Here is a 22858-nt window from a genome sequence, read left to right as displayed (position 1 = left end):
GCTGTGCGGTAAACTGTTGGAACACACACTGCTTGGAAAATGGCGAAGCGAGCGAAACGAAGCTTGGTGTGGGAGCATTTTGATCTGAAAGGCGACCTCGTTCATTGCAAACACTGCGCAGTGACCTATAAATATAATACGACGACGACCCCAATGAAATACCACCTGCGGCTGGCCTAACTGTCACCAGATTGCGTTCGTCTCTCACCCCTGAACATGTTAACATGATCATCTTTTTGAACAAGAACCAGTAGGCCTGCCGCCTACAGTCTCTCGCTGGAGTTTAAATTTAAGTTAAGCTGGACGCTCTTAAGGACACTAACGTTTTCAGTCATCCTCCTATTTGTGAGTAACTGTTTTTTTACTGCTCCTATGGTGAGTTACTTATTTTCTATATTTTTATTTATAATGTAAAATGTGTTTTTAAGTTAAACAATTTAGGCTACTCACTGCCTTGTTTAAGAGGATTGTTATCTGACTGTAGTGTCTAGTTAATGTGAATGAATGAATGTGTGCATTGTGCAATTCTGCAATAGCAACACAAATAAAGTTTTTTCCCCAAGGAAAACATGCTTGTTATTTCTGCCCTGTTTGTTTTTTTTGTTTGTTTTTTTAATGAAAAAAAAGCTTATTGATTAATCGATAATTGATCGTTTAATTCTTACGATTATCGGAAAAAAAATGTTGATCGTTTGCCCAGCCCTACTGTCTACCAGTCTCTGACATCCACTGGGAGAATGTGTTTCCCACTCCTCCTCCATGCTGATTTCTTTCAGCTGTGTGATGTTTGAGGGGTGTCTTGCATGCACAGCCTGTTTCAAATCACCCCACAGCATCTCAATTGGATTAAGATCCGGGCTTTGACTTGGCCATTCCAGAACTCTCCATTTCTTTCTTTTGAGCCATTCCTTGGTGGATTTACTGGAATGTTTTGGGTCATTGTTATATTGCATGGTCCACATCCGCTTCAGCTTAAACTTTTGGGCAGATGGTCTCACATTCTCCTCAAGCGCCCTCTGATACATAGAGAAGTCATATTAGATTCTGAGATGGTGAGCTGGCCAGGCCCTGCAGCAGCAAAGCAGCTCCAAACCAGGACATTTACACCCCCATGCTTCACAGTTGGTATGAGGTTCTTGTGCTCAAATGCTGTCTTTGGTTTGCGTCAAACATGTCTTCTGTTGCTGTGCCCAAATACTTGGCCACGTTGGCAGTTGTTTTAAATGTTCTCCACTTTACTTTTCACTCACAATTATTTTCCGGACAGTGGAATGGCTGATTCCTAATTGTTTGGAGATCTTTTAGAATCCCTTCCCAGGCATCTACAACCTCCTTTCAAGCGAGAACTAAATGTCTGAAGTTTAAGTAAGACAGCCTCCTCCAAAATCATCTCTAACAATGTTCTACAGTGGGGTGCAAACATTTTGGCACCCCTGGTTTAAATGTCTGTTACAATTAATCTCCAAGTGATTGAAAGCAAACCTGAACACTAAATGCTACGAAGTTAAACATGACACCTTTCTGCTCATTTTAAAGTAAGGTTTATTTTTATTTTCATTTAAATTATAAAAAAGGAAAAGGGCCCTGTGCAAAGGTTTGTGTTACACAAAAGTAAGTGTCTGAAGTATGCAAAAGAAAACCTTGAGGAACCTGAAGCCTATTGGAACAATGTGCTTTGGACTGACGAAACCAAAATGTTTCTTTTTGGCCACAACCAAGGAAGGTATGTTTGGAGAAAAAAGGGTGAAGCATTTGTAGAGAAGAACACCTGCCAACTGTTAAGCATGGAGGTGGATCCATTATGCTTTGGGGTTGTGTAGCACCTGGGGGCACAGGCAATATTGTGTGGGTGGAAGGCAGAATGGATTCCACCAAATATAGATAGATAGACTTTATTTGTCATTGTTACAGTACAGGTACCAAACAACGAAATTTAGGAGGGGAGGCTCCCCTGGTGTTTAAGAAAGGAAAAAGAAACACATTTTGAGAAAGCATAGATGCATAAAATCACAAGAAGATAAAGAGCTGGTTTACATCAATAGATGTAAATATCAAGACATTCTAGAGGCTAATGTTCGAAGGTCAGTCCAGAAATTTAAGTTGAAGAGAGGTTGGGTATTCCAGCAAAATAATGACCCGAAGCATACCTCAAAATCAACCATGAAGTACCTCCAGGAAAGGTTTTGATGGTTTTGGAATGGCCATCACAGTCCCCAGACTTGAATATTATCAACAAAGATCTCAAACATGCCGTGCATGCAAGAAGGACGAAGAATATTTCTGAGCTAGAAGTGTTCTGCCAGGAAGAATGGGGGAAATGTTCAAAAACAAGAATTAGCTAGTTACAGGAAGCGTTTACAAGCTGTTATAGTTGCCCGAGGAGGAGTTACAAAGTACTAGCTGACAGGGTTCCCAAACGTTTGCACAAGGCCTTTTTCCTTGTTTTATTATTTTTAAACTGTAAAAATGTAACTGTAAAAAAATAATCTTGCTTTAAAATGTGATGAAATGTGTCATGTTTAACTTTGTACCATTTAGAGGTTAGGTTTGCTTCTTTTAAGTTAGATATTAATTGTAAAAGGCATTTTGACTAGGGATGCCCACATTTTTGCACCCCACTGTAATCATTCACATTTTAGGCATTTTACATAATAAACGTAGGGGTGAGCCCTAACTTTTTACTCACAGGAAATGTGCATTTCTATTAATTACATTTTACAAATCATTTATTATTTGTTTAGTTATATTACCTCAGTCTCTCAATATTGGTAAAAATGAAGATCAAATGTCCATATGTTTAAATGTGTTGAAAAAATACTTTCCACGGGGTGTTGAAAGGCTTTCCTGGGGTGTGCTATCTGTCTCACATGACTGTCCACCTCCAGAGGCCCCCACACTGCAGGTCTGCCCTGGCTGCCTCTGGCTCACAGTGACTTATTAAAGCAATGTTCTCTCACCGCACGCTGCCCTCATTAGGCCTTCTACCCACCTCAGCACCTCACACCGCCTCACACTGCAGGATCATGGGGAACGGGGGAGAGGGAGGGGGAGGTGTGTGTGTGTGTGTGTGTGTGGGTGGGTGGTGGGGGGAGGGAGAGAATGAGAGGGATGGGGGAAGGAGGGGGTAGACAAGGTTTGTTAAGGACAGAAGCTTTGCCTGCCCATGTGTGAAGGCAGAGAGCAGAGAGTTGCCTCTACACACTACAGTACAGAGATTAAACACACGTGTCTTTCTCGTTAATTATTTGGACTGTGTGAATGTTGGGCCGTATACATTTACATTTTTGGCATCTAGCAGACGCCTTATTCCAAAGCGACTTACAATCGATACATTTGACTAAGCAAGTGAACCATCAATCCACCAGTCGTAGCAGGAAGAGTAATCCAGCTCAGGCCCGGGGCCATTGATAGAAGGAAAAACCTTCTTCTATCACCTTCTTCTAAACTTTTTTTTTTTAAAGTATTATTATAGACTGGAGAAACAGAGAAACAGTACAAGGGGGGCAATAGAAGTTTTTAGGGGACACAGTGGAGGGGAAAAGCGGGTGTCTTCAGGAGACGCAGTTGTTGTTATATGTTGTTGTGTGGTAGACAGTACAGTGAGTCCACAGCACCGTGAGAGATGTTGGGGCCAATGTCATCCAGAGCAGGACAGTGGGTTGCACGGTGGAAGGCTATCCTGAGCTGACTCCGACTGTCTGGACACCTCTGGAGGCCCACTCCTCTCTCTCTCTTTCTCTCTCTCTCTCTAATCTCTTCCTCTCTTCTCTCTCTCCTCCACAGATGACGGAACAGAGGAAGAATAAACAGAGGATGGGTTTCCTGGGGCCTCCGGGGGTCAACCACCACATTCCAGTTCACTGAGGGAGACACACACACACACACACACACACACACATCACATATAGAGACGTGTGTACACACACACACACACACACACACATAGAGACATGTGTACACACACACACATAGAGACATGTGTACACACACACACACACACACACACACAGACATGTGTACACACACACACACAGACATGTGTACACACACACACATATAGAGACATGTGTACACACACATACATATAGAGACATGTGTACACACACACACACATAGAGACATGTGTACACACACACACACACACACATACATATAGAGACATGTGTACAAACACACACACACATAGAGATATGTGTACACACACACACACACACACACACACACACAATGTTATACCAGTTTGTAAGGGGCCAGTAATCATTGCCCCCACACAACTATTCCGCCAGTGCCTTGTGTTCCATACCCACCGTGCCTTATGTGAGGCTCCTCACCCAGGGAGCAGCATTCCTCTCTGACAGACTAGTGACGCTGCGCCTCAGGACATGAGCTGACTGACTGAGTCTGAGGGAGCTGAGTGACTGAGTCTTACACCCGTCCTCATCTTCTATAGGAGTTGTGAATGAAATACCAGGGACGCCACACATTCTCCCATGTAACGTTACTATGGCAGCCAGGGTTAACAACTGTGACCCCGCGGTCAGCCATGCTCTTCCCTCAGTATCCTCTCAGTGCTTGTCTGTCTGTCTGTATGTCTGTATGTCTGTCAGTCAGTCAGACCACTGGTAGACTGGGCTAAGCTGCACACAAGTCAGGTGATGGCTGTGATGGAGTTCTGTTAAAGCAGACAGGATACTCCTTCAATTACGGATGTTCTTCTTCTCCCAACTTTTTTTTTTACATTTATTTCGTTTTCAATATGCCATGTCAACTGGATGGCCATAACTGGAGTATTTCACTATTAAATAATAATATAAGGGGAACTTTGTAAAGGAACTGTTGCTAAACTCTTGCCTTAATGCTGCCTTACACTGTAACACAACTTCATATTCCGATTCGAGCAGTCCTCGGACGGTGAGAGTCGATGTTCTCAATCTCCTGCACTTTTTTTTTTAAAAACAGATGTTAACTAAGTTGATTGACAGTTGTGTGTTGTAACTGGAGAAAGGGATTAGCCTGTGATGTCGCTCAACCTGAAGTGTCCTCCATGGTAATGCAATTACTGCACTGTGTTACGTGCCTTTCTACAGATGTTGTACATAGTTTATAAATAACAAAAAAGAATGTATAGTAAAATAATCTGATGATATATTTTGATCCTTTGTGGAATTTACTTGAAATGCCTTGTGTGTCTAATCCTTGTGTTGGTACAGAATGTTGTAACAGTATGACTGAAGATAATGTGTTTGTCACGTTATATCCAGTAGATAACAGTGTGAAGATCATATTAACTTACTCATGTTAATACTGTAATCTTGCTCAAAAAGGTATCTAATGATATTGTCGTCAGTTTCTACTGTTTTGTTTTTGTGCGTTTTTAACTCGAGTGTAAAGCCATCTCACTAGTTACATGAAATGCAGAAGTGTGTGTGTGTGTGTGTGTGTGTTAGAGTTTTAATCTTGCACAACCATTGAACAGAATATGAGGGGATGAATATGTATTTACTTCAGAGGAAAATGCCCTTTGCAACGTTCTATAAAAAGACAGTGTATTTTACATTGCAAAGATGTTCTATTGTAATAAATCTATGATAAGATAAGGCCGGATGTTTGTGTGTTGAGTCGATCGCTGTCTCTATATATACCAGTCAGCAATCTGTCGCTTTCTCACACACGCACACACACACACACACATACACACACACACACACACACACACACACAAACACGTTTACTCACACTTGTGCAGAACCACCCATGAGGAGGCCAGGGGTCTGAGACCCAGGAAGGGATCCCTAACTCTACTGACAGGAGCTGGGTTACGTTCCACCATGGTCCCATGGTCAGTTATAGCACTTGTCTGGTATTGAAGTAAGGCTCACATACATGTATTGTATTCGTACTACACCAACAATTTTACTTGCATCACGTTGACTTTTTACAGCAGCCAAATAATTGTGCAATAACTATAACTAACTATAACTATAATATAATAACACACTGAAGTGGACTTTGGGTCAGTGTTCTCATAGGTCATCTTGGCTCCAGTGTATTTATAATCATCAGGTTTAGTGACCAATGAAGTCATGCAGTTCTGCATCTGACTAACTCACTCCACCTGAAAATGACACATCGCATTCGCTTCTCTTGAAAACACTGACATCATAATTAAATCGACTGCTCAAACTCAGTTGCTTTTTGGATGGCGGTGGCACGTGTGAGGAAATTAATGAACGCATGAGAGCCTTGGAATTGTTGTGTTTTTGAATACGAACCCTGTGATCCACCCACCATGGGGTCTAAATAAGGATCTGTGTGTGTGTGTGTGTGTGTGTGTGTGTGTGTGTGTGTGTGTGTGTGTGTGTGTGTGTGTGTGTGTGTGTGTGTGTGTGTGTGTGTGTGTGTGTGTGTGTGTGTGTGTGTGTGTGTGTGTGTGTGTGTGTGTGTGTGTGTGTGTGTGTGTGTGTGTGTGTGTGTGTGTGTGTGTGTGTGTGTGTGTGTGTGTGTGTGTGTGTGTGTGTGTGTGTGTGTGTGTGTGTGTGTGTGTGTGTGTGTGTGTGTGTGTGTGTGTGTGTGTGTGTGTGTGTGTGTGTGTGTGTGTGTGTGTGTGTGTGTGTGTGTGTGTGTGTGTGTGTGTGTGTGTGTGTGTGTGTGTGTGTGTGTGTGTGTGTGTGTGTGTGTGTGTGTGTGTGTGTGTGTGTGTGTGTGTGTGTGTGTGTGTGTGTGTGTGTGTGTGTGTGTGTGTGTGTGTGTGTGTGTGTGTGTGTGTGTGTGTGTGTGTGTGTGTGTGTGTGTGTGTGTGTGTGTGTGTGTGTGTGTGTGTGTGTGTGTGTGTGTGTGTGTGTGTGTGGCATCGTCCCCAACCCCCCCGGATGGGCAACAGAGGCTGTTTACGCTGGCGGGTTGCAATCGCTCACGCCGCCTCTGTGACAACCGTTAAAATTAGCTGAATGTGAGCTATAATAGCCCACAGCTGTCACTGTGTAGCAGGAAGGGGAAAGTCCGGCATGTTTTAAATGCTTTGACTGAGGATGGTGGCTCCGTCCTCCCTGTCTAGGACAGTTGCAATCCCAATCATTCAACCCCCATTGCACATTAGGTTTATTGTCAAAATATAACATTTCTCAGCTGTTTGCAATAAAAAAAAAAAAAGTAGACAAGACCAGTTTAAATAGTTCAATAAAACTAATATTACAATGGTTTATATCCAAATTCAACACAAAATGTGACTTTTAATCACTACTGCAGTCTCAAAGTTATTCAACCCTCTGTTACAAGCACACCTGGTGCAACTAATCAAGGTCAAGTCAAAAGAATTGTCCAAAAAGTTCAGAGAGGAGATCATTGCCTTACACAAACAAGGAAAAGGATACAAAAAGATAACAAAGGCACTGAATGTTCCTAGAGATACAGTTGGAAGCGTAGTTCGCAAGTTCAAAGTTAAAGTAACAGTGGCTATACTACCTGGACGTGGCAGAAAGAGGAGGCTGCCACCAGATTTCTGAGGAGGCAAATGGCCAAAAACCCTCGAGTGACACCTGCAGCAAGACTTGGTGGCAGCAGGCACTGAGGTTTCCGTTTGCACAGTAAAGCGCATACTACACACTGAAGGGATCCATGGCCGGACTCCAAGACGTACACCACTACTGGCCCAAAAGCACAAGAAAAGTCAGCTCCAATATGCTCAAAACCATTTAAATAAGCCGCAGAAGTTTTGGAATTCTGTTCTGTGGAGCGATGAAACAAAACTGGAACTTTTCGGTGCCTATGGATCAGCGGTATGTCTGGAGGAAGAAGAATGAAGCATATGCTGAAAAGAACCCCCTGCCTACTGTGAAGCATGGCGTCGGCTCAGTGATGCTCTGGGGCTGATCTGCTGCCTCTGGCACTGGAAGCCTGCAGCGTGTGGAGCTGCACGATGGATTCAGTCAAGTATCAGGAAACCTTAGGGAAAAAACATCATGCCGTCTGTGAGGAAGCTGAGGCTTGGGCGCCATTGGACCTTCCAACAGGACAATGATACCAAACATCCCTCAAAGTCCACCAAGGTTTCAGAAGAAGAAATGGAAGATTCTAGAAAGGCTGTCACCGTCGCCTGACTTGAACCCCAGAGAAAATCCCTGGTGGGATTTGAAGAAGGCTGTTGCAAAACGCAATCCCAAGAATATTACTGAGCTGGAGGCCATTGCCCGTGAGGAATGGGCTCAGATTCATCAGGAACGCTGTCAGAAGCTGCTGTCTGGCTATGCATCACGTTTGCAGCAGGTCATAACAGCAAAAGTACTGAAGATGCTTGTCATGAAGGGGTTGAATAATAATTCTGAGACTGCAGTAGTCATTAAAAGTAGCATTTCGTGTTGAATTTGGATAAAAACCCTTGTACTATTAGTTTCATTGAACTACTGAAACAGTTATTGTGTCATTTTGTTTATTGCAAACAGCTGGGAAATGTTATATTTCACCAATAAACCTAATGTGCAATGGGGGTTGAATAACTTTGATTGCAACTGTATGTACTGCATGGTTTTTTTATACACAAGGATCCACTGCCTTGTGGTACTGTACCTGCATCTGTTGGACAGGTGCTGTCCCCAGTAGGGTAGTGTTTAGTATACTGTGGTCTCGTGGCGTGAAGTGCTTTGCTGTGTAAGGAAGGGGGCCGCAACTACTGTACTGTCTGAGAAACACATGCCATTATGAATAATCGTCGACTGATCTGTGTGTGGGAGTGTGGAGCTGTGGGTGTGTCGGTTCTACTAGTGTTGGGATGGGCAAGGTATTCCATTCGCTGCTCTAACATGAACACATTTGGTACACGTGAGCAGTGAACGGCTTAACGTACACAACCTTCGACACAATTGGAGGTGAGCCATCTTTGAATCTCTCGGTAATCCAGTGAACAGCCCATGTGTCACATGTGATTAGTTGGAGCGTGAACTCTCTCAGACACACCCATAGAAGGACAATAAACACCTTGTGCAAAAAACACCTGTCTGTTGAGGTGTTAGCGGGAGGCAGGTGTTCTACTAAACGTGACTGGGACTGTAAGCAGTTGGAAAGTGGTTTAGATGAAAAACAAAACACATTTCCAAAGGCTCTGAGGCAACTGTTGGGTCATTTAGTTTTTTACCAGATTGTACGTCTTCCAAAATCACCAATTGACTGAAATTGACAATTTCAGTTACAATACATCATGCGGATGGCTTCTATCCTCTGCCTGCTCTTGTTGTTATTGATTTTTGTGTCACTTCAAAGTGTTCGGCTCTCACTTTAAGTGAAGGTTGATCCGATACAATACCAATAAGGATATTGATCTTCTCTTCGATCTCCTACAGTCATCTCCCCTCTCAAAGGCTCAGGATGAGAGCAGAGGACAAAACAATCAGTTAGGATTCTGTTTCCTCCTCGCTGAGCTCTCGGAACATTCTAGCAGGTGTTCATGATATCAAACGAGGGAAAAAAACTGATTCTGAGGGGAAAGATCCCTATTTTTCCGTCCTGCTCGTGACGGGCAGCATGTGATGTTCGGTGTCATGCAGAGGAGGCGGTGTGGTCACATGAGGTGTAGCAGCAGCAGCAGCAGCATCATAACACCATAGGGCGTGCCAACAACACCACAAACATCAGGGCCTACCGTTCCACACAACTTCTGTTAATCTCATAACACGCTACGGAGCTGCTGTGTGTTTTTTGGATACCGCCGGCAAAAGTGACTGCTGCCATATTTGTCCTCAATTTCTTCAGTGACAGTTATGTGATGGGTCACGGATAAAACACATGAATTTACATACGAGCACAGCTTGTGGTGTGCAATCTATTTGCGAATTAGGTTAAGGAACTGCCGAGAGGGAACTACTGCACACGAGACAGAAGGATTTAATTTTGATTCAAGGACTGTCGATGCTGTTTATTAGAAGTAATAGTACTGAATTATAAAAATGGACACAATGACATTGGTGGTAGTTGAGGTTTTTTTATGTACATTTTATGTACAATTATTTGAAAAAGCTCATTACTAAAAGCAGTCTTATGGCCTCTGTTGAAGAGGAAACAGATTTCACAGTATTATCCTAAAATAGTCTCCATATCTGTATCGCACAGTAATTATCATTTTCCACCCACCACTTCCTTCTATGTAATTCCTCTCATTGATTCTGCCTCAGGCTTGTGTTTCTCCTGCTGTTGGGGATGTGTCATAATGGGGGCGACAGCTATCCACACCTGACTCTAGAAGTGTTCATAAAAAAATGTAAAAGGTGATGTTTTTTTGGGGCATAAGACAGTATGTGCTAGCCCCCTTCTCAAGCTTCTGACATCTGATTTAGGGTACTGTCTTCATTCTGGGACATAATGACCTACTAGACCCATATAAACATGGTCCTGTTCTTCAGACGGCACAGTCCAGCAGCCCGTCTGAGTACCCCTTCGCCCACCCTCGCCCCCTCGCCCCTTCCCCCCAGCGACTGCAGCAGTGTGGTTTCTCCTGGCTGCGTGTGTCGTGACTGGAGACCTCTGGATTGGTATTCGGCTCCACATGCCACAGCTCAGCTCACTTGTTTTTGGAGCTGTGTGGATTCAGCAAGTCTGGGTCCAGTCTGAGAGGTTTTAAAAGTGTGGCCAAAGTACTGTATGAAGGCCAAAGTACTGTATGAAGGCCAAAGTACTGTATGGAGGTTAAAGTACTGTATGAAGGCCAAAGTACTGTATGGAGGTTAAAGTACTGTATGGAGGTTAAAGTACTGTATGGAGGTTAAAGTACTGTATGAAGGCCAAAGTACTGTATGGAGGTTAAAGTACTGTATGGAGGTTAAAGTACTGTATGGAGGTTAAAGTACTGTATGAAGGTTAAAGTACTGTATGAAGGTTAAAGTACTGTATGAAGGTTAAAGTACTGTATGGAGGTTAAAGTACTGTATGGAGGTTAAAGTACTGTATGATGGTTAAAGTACTGTATGAAGGCCAAAGTACTGTATGAAGGCCAAAGTACTGTATGAAGGTTAAAGTACTGTATGGAGGTTAAAGTACTGTATGGAGGTTAAAGTACTGTATGAAGGTTAAAGTACTGTATGAAGGTTAAAGTACTGTATGAAGGTTAAAGTACTGTATGAAGGTTAAAGTACTGTATGCAGGTTAAAGTACTGTATGAAGGTTAAAGTACTGTATGGAGGTTAAAGTACTGTATGCATGTCAAAGTACTGTATAGAGGTTAAAGTACTGTATGGAGGTTAAAGTACTGTATGAAGGTTAAAGTACTGTATGGAGGCCAACGTACTGTATGTAGGTTAAAGTACTGTATGTAGGTTAAAGTACTGTATGGAGGTTAAAGTACTGTATGGAGTTTAAAGTACTGCATGAAGGTTAAAGTACTGTATGTAGGTTAAAGTACTGTATGAAGATCAAAGTACTGTATGAAGGCCAAAGTACTGTATGAAGGTTAAAGTACTGTATGAAGGTTAAAGTACTGTATGGAGGTTAAAGTACTGTATGAAGGTTAAAGTACTGTATGGAGGCCAAAGTACTGTATGTAGGTTAAAGTACTGTATGTAGGTTAAAGTACTGTATGAAGGTTAAAGTACTGTATGGAGGTTAAAGTACTGTATGAAGGTTAAAGTACTGTATGAAGATCAAAGTACTGTATGGAGGTTAAAGTACTGTATGAAGGTTAAAGTACTGTATGAAGATCAAAGTACTGTATGAAGGTTAAAGTACTGTATGAAGGTTAAAGTACTGTATGGAGGTAACAGTACTGTATGAAGGTTAAAGTACTGTATGAAGGTTAAAGTACTGTATGAAGGTTAAAGTACTGTATGAAGGTTAAAGTACTGTATGGAGGTAACAGTACTGTATGAAGGTTAAAGTACTGTATGAAGATCAAAGTACTGTATGAAGGTTAAAGTACTGTATGAAGGTTAAAGTACTGTATGGAGGTAACAGTACTGTATGAAGGTTAAAGTACTGTATAGAGGTTAAAGTACTGTATGAAGGTTAAAGTACTGTATGAAGGTTAAAGTACTGTATGCAGGTTAAAGTACTGTATGCAGGTTAAAGTACTGTATGAAGGTTAAAGTACTGTATTAAAGTACTGTATGAAGATCAAAGTACTGTATGAAGGTTAAAGTACTGTATGAAGGTTAAAGTACTGTATGGAGGTAACAGTACTGTATGAAGGTTAAAGTACTGTATAGAGGTTAAAGTACTGTATGAAGGTCAAAGTACTGTATGAAGATCAAAGTACTGTATGTAGGTTAAAGTACTGTATGAAGGTTAAAGTACTGTATGAAGGTTAAAGTACTGTATGAAGGTTAAAGTACTGTATGAAGGCCAAAGTACTGTATGAAGGTTAACATACTGTATGAAGGTTAAAGTACTGTATGCAGGTCAATGTTTTTAGGGCAGATCAGTATAGGCTACTGATGGCATTATACAGCCCCAAATGCTACAGATAATATTGTATTCGGTATGGCTATCACAAAATGGCAAATGATAAACAACAAGTGTTGTATTATTAATGATAATGAAAATCAGTGCTACTGCACATACAGTACAAAATAGCAATAAACAAGTGCAAGATTCGCAAACTGTTGTATCAAAACGCCTCTGTGGATATAGTCAAACAGTGGAGAAGAACACATTTGACACAGCAGTCCTACACAGCAGCATAATAAAGAATGATAGGAACTTGTCCAGTCCAGAGAGAATGTTTTACGACCATAGCAAATGGGAAAAGTATTATTGTGTGAATTCTGGTTTTGCATTGCTAAATAATCAACACTATTGTGGATTTTATACATTCTGAGGTAATAAATACATCAATATAGTAATTCTTTTAAGTTATCTTACTAAATTGTCAGGATGAATGGCGACACAATTGGTAACATTTACAATCGGAGTAGGAGTGAGACTTTCTTCTTTTTTTCTTTTTTTCTTAGCTCGACGGCCTGCACCTCGCCAAACAAGCTTTTCTCTTTATTGAACAAAGTACAACAATTACTGATAAAATGCAACAGCATGATTCATCTTTCAAAAAATAAACAGTTTGGCATTTCCCCCTCATCTACAGTATCAGAAAACGTCTGCTAGCATTGGCAACTTCAAGCAGAAAAGTCATCCATATGGTATATAAAAGTTGTGCAAAAAGCCATTATAGAAAAAATACAACCACCCCAAAATGTAAATAGGATATAAGAACAACCAAAACACACACTTATGCACACACACAAAAGTGTTTTGTGTTACACGTGGTTTCGTTGGGGTAGAAAGACGCTCTCCCCTCCATAGTGCCCACAGCGTTGATCTACTCTCCCATCATACTTTTCTTCCACTGCTGGGTGGAGGACGAAGGCATCTGCAGCCCCACGAAGAACACCTGGTACCTGTGCTTCCACATGATGAAGGCCCCCGCCGCGCACACCAGGGTCTGGGTCAGGTTCAGGACTATCTGAAGCAGGAAATACACCTGGAGCGTTCCGGTGATCTCGCCACAGTCGCTGACCCCCGCGTAGACGAAGGTCCTGGCGATGGGGTCGTCGGGGTCCATGTTGCACACGCAGTCTTCACCCACCTGGGCGCAACTGAAGCTGCTGGTCTGGGTGTAGTGGTGGCCGGCGAAGGCCATGACCAGCACGGAGAGGATCAGGCCGATGGTGCACAGGAGAAAGTACAGGAGCTGGAGGGGAGAGAGGGGAGAGAGGGGAGAGAGGGGAGAGAGGGGAGAGAGGGGAGAGAGGGGAGAGATGGGAGAGATGGGAGAGATGGGAGAGAAGGGAGAGAAGGGAGAGAAGGGAGAGAGGGGAGAGATGGGAGAGAAGGGAGAGAGGGGAGAGATGGGAGAGAAGGGAGAGAGGGGAGAGATGGGAGAGGCCAGAGGGGACATGGTTAGGATAGCAGGGATTCCAGGGTGGGGTAGGGAGGAGTAACTATTGGACCAAAACTGGCCGGGAGGGGATCTGAAGGACAATGGGTTGTCACCACCAGGGGCAGAGGACTGCAGGTTTCATTCATGTCTCTAAGGCTTCGTTCACACGGCAGTGAAATGTGACCCAAATCCGATTTTTTTGCCGACATGCGACTCAGGTCGGTTTTTAAAATCCGACCTGGGTCACGTTCGGAGGTGGTATTATATCGGATACATGTCTGATATTTAGCAACCCGCCCCCGTCTGAACTGTCAAGTCGCATTTAATGCGACTTTTACGTCACTCTAGCAGGGTTGCCAGATGGGATTGACAATTTACAGCCTAACCAGTCTATAACCGCTAAATCCAGTAGCCCATTCGGCGGTAACCCGCCCCATCTGGCAACCCTGCACTCTAGACGCAAGTATAGCAGCGAGTCATATGAATGAATGAATGAATGAATGAATGAATGAATGAATGGTCTTTATTGTCATTGCTACAGTACAGGTACCAAACAACGAAATTTAGGAGGGGTGGCTCCCCTGGTGTTAGGAAAGAAAAAAAACACTTTAAAAAAAAAACACAAGAAGGGAAGGAGCTGGTTTACATAAATAAAGGCTATGTACACTATCCACTATACTATACTGTACAGATAGACGACTAGGGTTGTCATATTGCACATAGTGTTATTGCACATTTCTTTAAAGTGTCGCAGTTTGCAGGCTTGAAATGTACATATTTGTGCCTCAGCACTACACCTGATTTTTTCAGTCCAGCAGCTGCCATCAATCCGTCCAGACTGTCCAGGGCCCAGAACCTAGGTCTTTGCTGTGTTCAGGGCCTGGACGGCCCTGTGGTAGAAGCTGTTCTTCAGTCTGTTTGTCCTTGCGGCCATGGTCCTGAACCGCCTTTTCGAGGGCAGCCGGGTAAAGTGTTCGTACCCAGGGTGGGTTGGGTCCCTGGAGATCTTGGAGGCCTTCCTGAGACAGCGTGTGTTGTACAGCTCTTCCAGAGAGGGGAGGGGGGCGCCGGTGATCTTCTGGGCTGTTCTCACATAGCTAAGCATTTGGCTCTCTTTTTCCTCATCCTTCTTCTTTTGACCACTTGCTCATATCTTTGCCGGCTTCCGCTGCACAAAAACTTGAAAATGAAACCGGTTGTAACGTTATCATGTTATCCATGGTTACTTCCGTAAACAGTGCGCTGCGCGTGACGTCCTGACGTCATTGTTATTGTCCTTCTGCGCATGCGGGTCTGTTCAGAGCAGTGGAATGTTCACACAGGAGTCAATGTAGGTCAAGTATAGGTCACATTTTAAAAGTAATGTGAACTGCCAAACAACAAAATCGGATCTGTGTAAAAAAATCGGAATTGAGCATCAAGACCTGCCGTGTGAACGAAGCCTCAGATTTACTGAACGACTGACAGGTTTGGCCATCCAGTTACACCCAGTTGCAGATGTTGCCCTTTCTCTACCCAGATCAGTATTCAATCCAAACTTCAGCCAATCCTTATCTACACAGAGCACCCAGCAAATACCAGCAGATCCTGGCTGCACCCCAGAGTCAGAAACGGAGATGAAGAGCAGGTGAGCAGGACTGCAGAGAACAGGCACTGTTCATATGAGAACCCGGCAGCTGCCTCCCTCCCACCTTTTGTCCCTGTGCTGTGAGAGTATATATTGAGTCTATATTGAGTGGACTGACTGACTGACAGAGCCGAAAAATACAGCTGGTAATGTGCGACAGTGGCTTTGTGTGATTTATGTAAATACACAATCCCAATCACACTAACCCTTCATCTAAATCCACAGGTTACGTAACAGGCAGCCCTCATTCGCCCCGCATTTACTCTCAGTTACACGCTGCTTATGGCATTATGCAAGACTTGATGCTTGAACACTTCATTTGAAACAGCATTTATGTTTAGTTCAAAACAGAGCGGTAACTCTGGATTATTTTTTTTTCTTTCCTAGCACCAGGGGAGCCCCCCCTCCCAAATTTCGTTGTTTGGTACCTGTACTATAGCAATGACAATAAAGACCATTCATTCATTCATTCATAACATGACACAAGAAATTATCTCCAGCCTATCTCTTTGCTACCAATAAAAACATGTCACAAAGACTTCTACCAACCTTGAAGAACAGCGACATAGGGACACTTTTTCAAACAGCTGGCTCACACTGACTTTCAAAATTGATTTTATTTTAATTACACTTTTTCAAATGTACATTTATCCCACTGTTAGGGTCAGTGAATCCAATTTTCAGACCATACTTCTGAAGTACATGTTTACCTAAGGGCCTCTCCAGAGAAAGCTAATCTGTGAACCTAATGTATGCACCTCCTCAGGATCTCAGTCCAAACACCAAGCAGTGGTGGGCAGATTTTAATTGGTTGGAAATTCCAACCACCTGCATTGTATGGCCAATTAAGCTACACGATCAAGTCACTTCCAATCACTGTGCTCATCTACCCATAGGCGTCCTACCGAGCCCCTTCAACACAGGAAGGCCGAGCGGTGAATTTCATTTCCCTGTTTACTGTTTTACATCCTCAGTGTGTTTTCAGTGTAACCATACAGTCATGCATGTCTGTACCAACTGTCCTACAGTTCGGTATGTCAATGTCTGTATAGCAGCTTTTGCCAGTGTGATACATACCCCCTACATGATACTGTAAATAAGATTCATTGACTGTAACTACAACCTTTGTATGATGGATGTGAATTTAGGGGGTGGCTGGGGTTCAGGAGGTAGAGCCGGTGTCTAATGATCGCAAGGTTGGCAGATCGGCGGTTCGAGCCCCGACTGGCCACATGTCGAAGTGTCCTCGGGCAAGACACTGAACCCTAAATTGCTCCCAATGAGGGGGGCCGGTGCTTTGCATGGTAACTTCCCGCCATTGGTGTGTGAATGTGTGTGAATGGGTGAATGAGAGGCCATTGTAAAGCGCTTTGGAATAAGGCAATCCATTTAAAAAAATAAAATAAAAAAAGAGACATGGGGCATAGATTTGATAATGAATGTGATAATTCTGTTTGATAAACATGACAACTAGGGATTGACTGCCATTAGGGATTGATTCGTATTAGACAGTGTTAGTCTCCACTCAGTCCAAAAGAAAATGTGTCAGGGTGCATTTCAGTCTCACCTTGACAATGAACTGCATTGAAGTCCTCTCATCTGGTAGGTATGTGACGAGGTACAGGATGAACCCCAGCAAGGAGACCACACATAACTGCAACAGAACAACACAGGAACATATAGTGGTTAACTTAGATTCTCTGACTTTGAAACTTTATGGAAACCTCTTTTAAGGTCCCATATGAAAAACTCACTTTATTCAGTACTTAATATGCTGTACATCTGGGTCTCCTACTATCACAGAAACTGTGAAATAAAGCAATTAGTTTTTTTTGTTGTAAATATGTGATTCAACAAGCCACTCATACCCCCTCCCACACAAGATGGGGTCTCATTATAATTACACCGCCCCCCATCTGAGTATCTCTGCTCATGGCAGTACTATCAGAATGATTTGTTGGTGAACTGGGGCAATTGCTGAGAGAAAACCTTTGACATTTACTGTTCCATCGATATCCATGATCAAATACTGTGATGAATATGTTAGAGATAGTTACTCTCGGGAGTATATATATTGTTAAATATCTATTTTGTGTCATCATTTATGTCTAATCATTTTAGTTTCGCTTCGACACGAACTTTGATTGGTCAGTCTGTAGTTAAATGGTAAATGGACTGCACTTATATAGCGCCTTTTTATCCAAAGCGCTTTACAACAGCCTCTCATTCACCCATTCACAAACCAATGGCGGCAAGCTACCATGCAAGGCGCCGGCCCGCTCATTGGGAGCAATTTGGGGTTCAGTGTCTTGCCCAAGGACACTTCAACATGTGGCCAGCCGGGGCTCGAACCACCGATCTGCCAACCTTGCGATCGTTAGACGGTGGCTCTACCTCCTGCGCCACAGCCGCCCCAGTAGTTGTCCTTTCCCACATCGTAACAAGTTATTTATCGGCATATAATAGTTGTTTTCATGAACGCTGTGGCTTTCCCTTCAGCAGGCAAATACTACCAGAGAATTGGGTTGATATTCCGGGGGAGTGTTTGAATGTTTCATGCATTTACTGTAGATGTGTATGTCCGCACTGTCCATCGCTATCGATTTAGAGCAGTTTGGTCACTTGTTTCTTTTATTCTGCAGTTACAAATAGGCAATGAGTAAACTGGTTTAGCTAGCTAGGTGCCGTTAGCTGTCTCGTCCAGCCAGTATCTACAGTTTTTCTCATCTCGAGTTGTGCAAAGAAAGAGGCATTCCTCTGGCCTCTCTTCTTGTGCACTACAGGAAGTTAGCCAGCTAACCTCAGGAGCACTACAGGAAGTTAGCCTGCTAGCCTCAGAAGCACTACAGGAAGTTAGCCACCTAACCTCAGGAACACTACAGGAGCGACAGACACAGGAAGCCTGTTGAGGAAAGTACTGGAACAGAGCGGTATAGAGGCATGCTAGAATGCCTTTAGATTAAAATCTGAGTGGTATTTTCAACAAAAAAACGTCAATAACAAGTTTTGGGGACCCCAGAGACCTTCATTAACTTGTGGAAAAAGAGCATAATAGGTTTCCTTTAATTGCTTTGATTTGTTGTCTGCCATTAGTAGGCAGAATGTATTTAAAACTATGCCCATCTGATAAGCGGATGTTCATTTCAGGAGTTGATTTGACTATATATAATGTTGCCATAGCTGCCTAGGCAACATTTGTAAACACGCACACGCACATGCACACAAGCAAACATCTAGTTTGCTGCGTCTACAGGGCCTTTTCAGTTCTGTGTTTTCATGAGTTCAAGTTTTCATGAGTGTCCCTATTAATATTGTGCAATTCAGCATCATCTGATAACATTATCACGGCTATGGCAAATTAAATCGGTTTCCCCCTCTTTGCGATAACACACTCTCTCAGAGCGATCGGAGTCTTGTGACTAACGTGCAGCATCTAATTTAATTGTTTTTCCCAGGTTCCTAACCAGGCAGGATTCTCTGGAAGATACTTGGTGACCTCAGTGTTTTTCACTCTGAGTCTCGTGAGGATGAACCTCGGGATGTTCCAGTGTCCAGAGATGTTCTGATTGCCCACTGGCTGCGTGACTGATCCAGAGTATAGTGAGCAGAAAAACAACAACATGTTTTTCCTTTGTTTTTTATAACCAAAATGCAAACATGAAATAGCTGTGATGCTGTGACAAAACCACGAGAAAGAACAGAAAATCACTGCCATATGGCCTGGATTGAAAAACTGAAGTTTGTGTACTGTAGGTTCACTTTAAGGAGAAGGGCAGCTGGCCATCAGGTGATGGTGCCAGCTGCCATTAATGATCATTACTAATGATAACAGTAATAATGATAACAGTAATAACCCCTATCCTTGGGATCTGCAATGTAATAGGGGCCATGCTGGTCCTTTCTATAACGCATATCTATTTAAAGAGAAGACCTTCTGAGGTTTTATACAGCTTTTTTTATACAGCTTTTTTTCTATACCTTTCTCAAATCTAAGGACGCTTAACAGATTTCATAGACAGACAGACAGTCAGACAGACAGAACAGAAAAACAAAGCAAAGAAACAAAGACAACGAGAGTGACAAACTAGACTAGGGGCCAAAGGCCTTGAGGCAATAATTACTAGGCAGTAGGCCTAGGCCTTGTAATAACTTAGTTTGGCATGCAGGACTTGTTGTTGTTGTTGCTCTCCCCTCTGGGTAAGTACCTTTCTTTTCACACAGGCAAAGTCTTGCCATGGATACAATTGGTTTGAGACTCGCAGCGGCCCAGCGGTCAGTTAACTGTTTTTCGATGGGATAAATGTAATTAGGGACTGAGGGAGTAAATGTGAAAATGAAATTATGATATTTGTGAGGCATCAACATGTTGACATATAAAATGTCATCTCATTACCCACTTGTGTGAGATTGAGGCTCACATGGTGGGCGTGGGCCCACCCTTTAGACTACAACAAAATACATATTCGTTAGAATTATAAGGTTCTATCTCCATTTTTCTTAAAATTGAGTTTTTTTACATAATCTGATCCATTAGGTGTTTATTAATGCCTGTGTGGTGTTATTTTTAAAAAGTTGAAATTGTTTAGTTAGTAATTCATAAAATACAAAGGTTCCATCTCACAAAACATAATGGAATGTAAAAACTTTGACGCTCAATATCTCTGAATTACCCTAAACGGAGATATAACCTTATAACTCTAAGCTCACGTAATGTTACTGTATATAAAAGTGATGTGTTCTAACACACCGTGTCTAAAAAGGTTCACCGGTGAAATCATTCTTACACCAGGCACCAGGAATGGACCGTGACTCATCGTGTCCATGTGCCGCTGTGTGTTTATTCCTGACTCATACGAGGTGGAGGAACTTTCCCATCCAAACAGTTCAGTTGAAAGGCTGTAGGATGAATCCAATACCATCCGGTTTCTCACTGTTGTTTAAGTTCAAGCGTCGCTGATCAACACCTCATCGTTTTGGGTTCAGGTGGTTCATTTATGGATGCAAATACTGCATATGTATGTGGCATATGTATGTGATCGATGGAGATGTGACTATCCATGCAGTAAGAGTCAGATGGAAATCCTGGTACTGTTTAATACTTGTTCCTTTTGCTCTGCATTTGTTATATATATGCCCTGTATCTCTTAGACTTAGATGTAGTTCATTGTTGTGATGTATGTCTTACATGCTTTTACATGCTTTTTCTGAAAATAATATTGTATATAATGTCTAGTAGGCCTAGTTAGTTAATGAGAGCCTATTGCTATACTGCTCTGATACATTTGCTTGTATACAATGTTTTATTTTTTATTTTTTAGCGAACGGCTTAGGACATCTGGCCACAGGGACGACAGTTGAAAAGTAGCCATTTGGCTAATACTGACTCATTTACCAACTGGTTTATTAATGTGTACTGCCCCTGGTCAACAAATAAATAAATAAAAAAATAAATAAAAATAAGATGGAAATGACAGGGATAACAAATGACATGTGTCCATGCATGCAGATCCAGTATAGGACTTCAGGACAGCGTCTGCATGCAGACATGCAGTGAGATGCCCCGTAGGTGGTCACAGGGAGGAGAGAGTGAGGCAGAGGTCCATGCAGCTCTACAAGAAAGGGAATGAGGTGGTGTGGTTGTCCATGCATGTAGACACAGCGCCCTGGGCCATGTTAAGAGGAGAGCGGCAAGGGGGTTCCATGCTTACAATGATCCCGGCCCAGTGTGGGGTCTCCCTGGCTAGGAGCGAGGGGCTGATGGCCAACATGAGGAAGGCCACAGCGGCGATGGCGACCCCCAGCAGCAGTTGGAGAAGGGCGATGACCAGGGGGAAGCGACAGCCGCAGCACTTATGGACCTCCTCCGGCGCCGGGCCTCCCTCTCTCCCGTCCTCCCCCTTCCCGTTCTTCTCCTGGGCCAAGCCGGACAAGGCTTGCTTCTCCCCCCCTCCAGACCCCTTCTTCCCTCCCATTCTCCCGTCCTCAGGTTAGTGTTTCTTCAGCTCTTCCAGACAGCTGTTTTCTCTCTCTGTTTTTTCCTTCCCTTCTTCTTCACTCAGCTTTGTTCGTCAGTCTCTTAACACTGTTGCTGTGTGTGTGTGTGTGGCGTGGACGACTGCCCTGCCCTGCTTCCTGCCTCGCCCCCTTCCATTCCCCTCCCAGCGCAGGGCTCCTCTCACCAGAAGCCCAGCTCTCGGTTGCTATTTGGAAGCAGAGAAGGCTCTGAACTAATATGGAAAACATTTGGAGCAGATTCCGCGAGTAGCTCCAGCGCCACATATAGCAGAGCAGAGGCATACTGGGGAGGAACGGAAGAGGAGTGGAGGGGGGCCTGGGGAGGGAACACACAAAGGGGGACTCCAACACACGACCAGAAACACAGTGAACAGAAAAAAAAGGAAGGAATAGAATGTTTATTCTACAGGGGCAATCTGTAGTTAGTACTTCCATGTTTGCACTTTTAAATGTATGATATATGTCTGTTGATTCTTGAAGAGTAAAATATATAAATGTCTCGAGAGTTTAGATCAACTGTCTTACCCCGTCACAAACCAAAACATAAGCTTAGTTTACTCCAAACATAAGCTTGGTTTGTGAACTTCAAAACATGGTTAAAACTATCATGTTGATCTCATGGATGGTCAGTCCTTGCAGCCATAGCTCTGTCTATGAAATTGAGAGTGGTTACTCAGCCCTAGGTGTTTACTCAGAAATGTGGTGGGGAGCCCGCTTTGGTGTTGTTTAAATTACAGATTGCACCTTTAATGGAGAGAAAAAGCAGCAGAAAAAAGCAGCAGGTTGGCACGAAAAATGTCACGTCATTCTGGAAGGAGAGGGATTGGATGATCCTTGTCAACACTGTTACATGCAGTGCAGCTCCTGGAAGGCAGACCGAGTCACATGGTTGAGTGGAAGAGGTAATGTGATCTTGTGACATGTGAGGGCATTACTGTAACTCTGATCCTCTATAAAAAAATATGTAATTAACATCAATTTGGCAATATTCTATGATCTCTTCGGTAAGGAATATGCAAGTGTCTTATTATAATGCAATGATTTCTGTTTCAGAAAGAACCAATACATACTATATACACACAATAAACAACCCTAAATGTTTTAAATGTTCATGCTAAATTATGTCATAGGATTGCTTATAATACCTTTCATTTATTATCATTTATTAACATTGATCTCCTGATAAGTGCACTTTGCAACACTGTTCAAACTGGCTTAGTTACAAACTATGTTTTATGTTTCTACTGGGTCTTCTAGGGCACTCACACACACACACACACACACACACACACACACACACACACTGCTTCCCTACTGGTTGAACAGTAAAGTTGTCAACTGTAGTGTGCAGTGTGAGACAGACA

The 22858-nt window shown here is 43.0% G+C and overlaps 2 protein-coding genes across 2 annotated transcripts in view; one reads left to right on the top strand and one right to left on the bottom strand.

Moving 5' to 3' along the window:
- itpr2 (inositol 1,4,5-trisphosphate receptor, type 2) overlaps positions 1-5587 on the top strand; it is a gene marked incomplete at its 5' end in the record, with an annotated part of 98667 nt that extends 93080 nt beyond the window's left edge. Inside the window, one exon of the mRNA XM_080545155.1 lies at positions 3784-5587. Coding sequence (XP_080401281.1) covers positions 3784-3864 — 81 coding nt within the window. The 3' untranslated portion in view covers positions 3865-5587. The remainder of the gene's footprint in view (positions 1-3783) is intronic.
- A 7704-nt stretch (positions 5588-13291) lies between these two features.
- On the bottom strand, positions 13292-21451 carry sspn (sarcospan (Kras oncogene-associated gene); the record flags this gene model as incomplete). Its single annotated transcript, XM_080544594.1, has 3 exons — positions 13292-13663; positions 17047-17133; positions 21188-21451. 3 exons carry the CDS (start codon positions 21449-21451, stop codon positions 13292-13294), a joined length of 723 nt encoding a protein of 240 aa, XP_080400720.1.
- Positions 21452-22858: the final 1407 nt, after the last annotated feature.

The sequence above is a fragment of the Nansenia antarctica genome (assembly GCF_963989245.1).
Source record: "Nansenia antarctica genome assembly, chromosome: 14".
Classification (NCBI taxonomy): domain Eukaryota; kingdom Metazoa; phylum Chordata; class Actinopteri; order Argentiniformes; family Microstomatidae; genus Nansenia; species Nansenia antarctica.
Note: the sequence above shows the minus strand (reverse complement) of the source record. Positions and strands in the feature narration are given on the sequence as shown.